Source organism: Nematolebias whitei, chromosome 3 (assembly GCF_014905685.2).
Source record: "Nematolebias whitei isolate Nwh7 chromosome 3, NemWhi1, whole genome shotgun sequence".
Classification (NCBI taxonomy): domain Eukaryota; kingdom Metazoa; phylum Chordata; class Actinopteri; order Cyprinodontiformes; family Rivulidae; genus Nematolebias; species Nematolebias whitei.
Window position 1 is genome coordinate 15681278 of NC_056500.1, and position 6624 is coordinate 15687901.

At 36.9% G+C, this 6624-nt stretch overlaps 1 protein-coding gene across 1 annotated transcript in view; it reads left to right on the top strand.

Annotated features, from left to right (window-relative positions):
- ptprsa (protein tyrosine phosphatase receptor type Sa) overlaps positions 1 to 6624 on the top strand; it is a 198093-nt gene that overhangs the window by 84232 nt on the left and 107237 nt on the right. The window contains exon 5 of the mRNA XM_037698034.1: positions 6337 to 6525. Within this exon, the coding sequence (XP_037553962.1) occupies positions 6337 to 6525 (189 nt within the window). The remainder of the gene's footprint in view (positions 1 to 6336; positions 6526 to 6624) is intronic.

Consider the following 6624-nt stretch of genomic DNA (forward strand, 5'->3'; position numbering starts at 1 on the left):
GGACTTGATAGCTAAAAATATACGAAAATAGGACAGATTTGTTCTAATTATGAGGACTCCCCCCATAATGCTACATATCGTATCCTCGCTTTGTTTATTGGTCTGTCAGTTTTTATAAAACCTCTTTTGTAGCTACCTTTCCTCTTGCTAGCTAATATCTTATTTTTGGCACGTTACACATCAGCTCTTTGACTGCGAGCTCATCTGAACTACACTGGAAGTGGCAATTGCCACAAGTCAAATTGACTGAAACGTACTGTATGTCTGACAGTATTTCTCAATTCTTTCTTGTATATTTATTTCTGATCATTGCCCAATACAGAGGAATCAATTGTTATGGAGCAAAATTAGAATTAAGGGCACTTCAGTCAGACACTTAGTGTTTATTGCTTCCTTTGCAGCACGTTCTAGAAACATAGCATGCAAAGGTTGTATCCATCCATCCATGCTCATGGATTGCTTGAGTAAATTTAACTGACAAATGAGCTAAAAAGTCTGTAAAAATCAAAGAAATCCCTTTAAAAAAAGACAACTTTCATTGTGTCGTCTGACTTTTTAGCAGTTCTTTCCTTTAATCACTTTTTTCTTCTGCTTTTCTTATGTCCTTTCATCTCCTAAATGATGTGATCTCAATGTGATTTTCTCAGGTTGTAGTTTTGGAAATTTTGATGTAAATGTTGCCCTTGGTAGCTCAATGTGCTAGGTGTGGAGAATACTAAGAGGACATCAGATGTCTTTCTGGGAATAGAGTAGAGGGTAAAGGTTGAGTGCTGGCTGTATAATAACCCTTATTCAGCTAAGATGGCTATCCAGAAAGGCCGATTGGTGCCGGGGCCACAGACACTCTGATTAGATTTCCTGTGTGTTGCTATTTTTCTCTGTCCCCTGGATTTTGTCTGTACTATAAATCTCATGGGTTTCTTTGTATAATTTTTAACCAGTTCATCAAGATTTTTCTTGGAAATACAATTTAGGGAATGTCACAGAAAGATTAATTCAGGGAAGGAAATATAAAGAATCTAACTAACAGTCATCGTTCACAACAGAAAGTGTAGCAATTGCTATCCTGATTGAACTACAGAATATTTTGTATTGATTTTTGCCATCATTTTAAAAGGTCATTGGGATAAAAATCACGTGACTCAAATAAGTGAAGCCCTGTCGACCAATTGTGTGGCATTCAAATCAATCTTTACCTGTCTTTGAATTTTGACGTCTGACTGTTTTTTTTTTTAATTTTTAATTTGTATTATTTTATTTTAATACAAACTATTTGAACCAAATTCTGGTGATTCCTTTACATGAAGCAAATACACTTTCCAAGATATTCAACTGGTTCCCCACATGTGGCATATCACCTCCCTGTAAGTAAATTAAACTCATGTCTCAGTGATGGACCATCTTCCTGATATGAACTTGTAGGTGTATGTTGTAGTACGTAGAACATGCATGAAGGTGCAGAACTAATTAAAACAAAGTGTCTAAAGTCTGAGCCACTTGGTGTGCCATTTATTCCTGTTTTACTCATGTATGTTTATAATAATGTGATCAAGGTTGAACATATTGGTGCCATGTGTAATTTACCCACCTTAAGTTTGTTTTTATATTGCTGATGATCATCTGCATTCTGTTGGAAACTATGACTCTGTAAGGACAGAGCTTCTTCTCTTAATATCCAAGCTCACATGAACGACAAATACATCATTGTGCACTACTTTATATCTTTCTTCACTTGTGTTTTTATCGAAGTAAAGCTCCAAGGAACATTGACGTGAAATTGACTAATGTGAATGACTTTATGCTGTCGCTTTAACAGATTGATGACGACATTAATGTTACCCATCTCATGTGTGAAAAGGGTTTAGTTTAACATCTGTTTTCTTCAAAATCCTATGAGTGTGTGGCCCTCATTTTCCATGATGTTCATCATCTCTTCCTCTTCCACTTTTAATCATATATTTTCCTCTTTTCCATTTCTTTCACTCTTCCCGTGTGTCGATCTCACTCTTCTCCTGTCCCCACTGTACCTTTGTGATATTAGTGCACAAGCCTCTTTAAAGCTTATGTGTGTATGCTGCCGCACCGGGTAATCAGTTAACCTGATTAAGCTGCTGATGAAATTAAATCATTGCAGTAAGTGAAAATAATAATATGAGTAATAGGTGTGGGGTATGGTGGAGCACATCATTGCACTTTGCTGCAGTCTCAGCCTGTTGGGATTCACCTTTTTCTCTACATCATTAGTTACGACTCTCTCCACTCTGAAACATAGAAGCTGAGAACACATAGTTTTAAAGCTACTGATGCTAGAATTACTTAAAAATTAATGGTTTATGCATTATGATAATGTCAACATTAATTTACTGTGTAAAAGTTTGACCAATGGAATGCAATAACCTGCCAGTGTTGGTCATCCATTTGCTTGTTCAGCTGAAGTTGACCTAACAACATTATGAAAAACAAACACACAAATAAACAAACAGAAATTCTGCACATCATTGAATAAATAAAAGCTTTGGAGCTGTCATGTGCCTGGGTTAAATGTTTCCTGAAGACATTCTTACACAGTTCTTTCAAAACCCGTCTGATGTGCCTTCATTGCACATCTAAACCAGAAACTGAGGTAAACACACGGTCAAAACACCGTGAACAGAAGAGTGAATCTGCTTACAAAGTGTCTGTGTCTGGTTTGTGCAAATTACGAAAAGAGATCAGGAACAGTTTATTGAGGACATTTTTTTACGACCATATTGTATATGAAATATATTGTGTGAACTGATTTATGCAGACATTGTATATGAAGAAAAAACTAAACTAAACTTTTGTTGGTGGTGTGGTATAACATTACAAATCAAAAGTTGGTGAATACCTACCACGCAGTGAAGACATCTAATAAATCTCGCTTGTCCCAGTTTGAACCCTTCACTTATCAGAAGGTCTGGTATGATTTATTTACCTTTGAAATGTTAAAAACACTGTGGGAGATTATGATAGTTGGCCATCTTCTAGAAGGTAGTTTATTAAAATGTTATTAATATAAGTTTGAAAAGAGTTTAAAGAGTCTAAAATCACTCTTTAAAATGCACCAAAAAAGACAGAATTCAAAGTACCGGTAACTCATAGCTTTGCAGTCATGCAAATCAAGACTAATAATGTATCATTTAGTGGAGCCAACATATAAACCTTGCTGTTCTAGGTTCTAGGAACAAGTTTTTTATCTTAGGGACTCCTAAATATTTATAGGTAAAATGCTTGGGTTAACTGCAGCAGATGCTTCATTGTTCTGTCACATGATTGTTGGCTTAAAGGACAAGGGCTGCTCCCAGCAAACAGTCACCAACATTGTCATTGACCAATAATTCACATGAATGGGTTGTAGATCTGTCATCACAGAAAGCACAAATCACTGAAACGCAATCTCTATGCCACTCTGTGGAGGACTGGCCCGTTGGGAAGACAAGGATTCGATCACGTCATATCATTGGTTGCCTTTTCCCCTTTTCAGCCAAGCTGGCTAACCCAAAAGTAGCACTCCCTCAATGAGTGATCTATTTATTTTTGCATGACCGCCTTTATCGACACAGCCTGTAAGCTTCAGGCCGAAAGATGGTATCAGACTCTATTCCCAGGGAAGAGAGCAGCCAGCATACATGTCATTTGTTCAGGAAAGGCTGCTGGTGCTGTATCAGGTCAGAGCAGCTGTAATGATAGTATAATCTTTCCATGAATCCGCCATCCCTGCTGCTTGTTCACTGCTGCTTTGGCCGGTTTGTCAGATAGTCCACCTTTTCTGCCCCTTTTTGCTCCTTCATCCAGATTCCCCTCTGCTTCTTGCCTAATTGCATTACTTTAAAATCCACTCACGCTGTGTATTTTTTTTTTCTGCTATAATAATGTAATCTGTGTGGTCCTTGGTGTAATGTTTCATACCATGACATTAATGCAATTTGATGTTCTGATAGGCGGTGCACTGTCAAATGTATCAGATGTAACACTCCTAGTGCATGCCAGACCTTTCCTTTGCAGATATGCTTCTCCTACAGACAGAACTAGCAAGAGGCGTACAAGAGTGCAGCACCTTTGATGGTATCTTATACATATATCATTGATGACATGCACAGAGGCGAGTTTGTGAGAACATATTGTATAACTTTGCAAAGTGAAGTGCTAGCTATAGCTTCTCTGAGCTTCAGGTGAACTGGTATAAAGAGATTATGCAAGAATGATCATCAATAAATGATAGAGGATACAGTTCAGAACCTCAAACAGAGTAAATGCCTGTACTTCGTTGAATCTGTCATTGAAATATTTATTATACTCTAAAGTCAAGAAGCAAGTTGTGTGAGTTTAGTTTAGAGAAAACCTGGTTTCTTGTGTTTTTTTTCTTTTCACATATCTTGTATTTTATTGGTCAAACTGTGAACATGATTTTGCACACAATATTAATATATTACTGTATGGGATGAAATCTGACTTTTTGTTATAGAAAACCTGCAAGTACCTTAACAAGCTTCATAAATGAAAATCTACTAATAGTTTGAAATAGTTGCTGTATTTTCACTTTGCGTTGACTTTCAAATGCTTTTATAGTTCGCCTTGAAACAGGAAGACATTGGCAAGAGTAGAAGATATTCAGATAATTATCACTTTAAGCTATTGTGCTGGTTACACCGAGAGTAACATGCAGAATAAAACTGCTTTTTATGACCGCCTATTAGAGACAGATGCCCTGATTTATGAGTCTTCTGCCAAAGCTGTGACTCAATAAAGTGTCCTAATTTTCTTTAATTTAATGCTTGTGGTGTTGCAAAGAGACCCCTATGATGTCTGTAAAGTGGACATGAGGTCATTGGCTTGCCAGGAGAGCTCTGATGTGCCACTGGCCAACATCTCAGTCAGTCAGTCCTCTCCCATTTGTGATGTGGCCTTGAGTGTCTGATGCTTATTACCGCTCTGGGTACCCCTCCCTCACAGCTTTAGTCATCTGAGAATGAATAACTACTCTGGCTCCAGTCGCAGTAAAGGTCAGGCAATTTGACCCATGGGACTAATTGCCCAAAAGACAGCAGAGCGGAGAACAATGAGTGCACTACACTGTCATCTCTTAAAAGTAAAATAATTGTTCAATCATGCATGATTATTAGCTGTAGGGTAATCGCTTGGTTTGTGATTCTCACTAAACAAGTGCTAACGTGCGATTGGTTTTGAATTGAGTTTGGGGTAGGATAACAAAACTACTCCTGCACTATTTTAATAATAATAATAAAAAAAAAAAAATCAGTTTACTAAACTTAACAATTTCCCTTTGTCTTAGAAAGACATTTGTTCACCTCTAGATTATTTTTTTCTTTCTGAAAAATACGAAGATTTTACAAAATGCTTGGTTTTTAATGGAAGAGAATAACAATAGCATGTCTGAATACTCTCACATATTTTGGATAAAAGATCATTTTGGTTTAACCCTTTTCTTTCAGTATGGGGCTGCATAGAATGCAATTTACAATATATGTTCGTGATGATTATGTGATGTGATTTTTTTTCTTGTGAATACCTGGGCCTGCAGAAGATTTAACAGAACAAGCAAATTACAGGGTAAATGGTAAATTGACTTTACTTATATAGCACTTTCCTATCTTATTGAGATACTCAAAGTGCTTTACAACACAATCTGTGACCTCATTTACCCAGTCATACAGCACTCTACTAGATCTATACATAGAATTATCAGTTCTTTATCACATTCATACACTGATGGGACACACATCGGAGGCAATGAGGGGTTGAGTGTCTTGCCCAGGGACACTTCGGCATGTGACTGCTGGTGAAATCGAGCCCCCAACTCTTGCATTGGAGGACGACTGCTCTAACCACTCAGCCACAGTTGCCCCCCTGAAAAATTAACTAAATTAAACCTTGAAATCTGAAAATGACCATGAAATAATCATTATATTTATTAGAATTTATTAGGATAAAGCAAATTTGCTATTTATTCATGTTCTAGTATTTTCTTTGATGTATGTAGGAAAAAAGTGACAAACCCAAATCTGTCGACACATTTTCATGTATTTGCATTTCATTTTCAGTTTGATTTCTATTGTTTATTGATCATTACTTTGTTTTTTAAGATGGTCACTTATTTATCTACAGTATTTAGCTTCTTGTTTGCATATTTCAGTTTAATATTGCTTGTATCCTGTGGAACTAAGGGAAATAGTAAGACATGGATGAGATGCTTGGATTTTTCTCATTCAAACAAGCAAAAAGAAGTGTGAATTTCTCAAAACCAGGTATCTAATTATCATATTAATTAATATGTATTAATGTTTCCTTTCACAGAGGACCTTCTCCCACCAGGCTTCCCTAACATTGACATGGGACCTCAGCTTAAAGTGGTGGAGCGCACTCGAACAGCCACCATGCTTTGTGCTGCCAGTGGCAACCCTGACCCAGAAATCACTTGGTACAAAGACTTTCTGCCCATAGATCCCAGTGCAAGTAATGGACGGATTAAACAGCTACGATCAGGTAAAAAAAACTTCAAGTTTCATTATTCTGTCTTTCCTTTTTCTTTTACCTTCACTGTAAGAAATGTCAGTAGAATTTACGTAGAAACTATGTAAAATC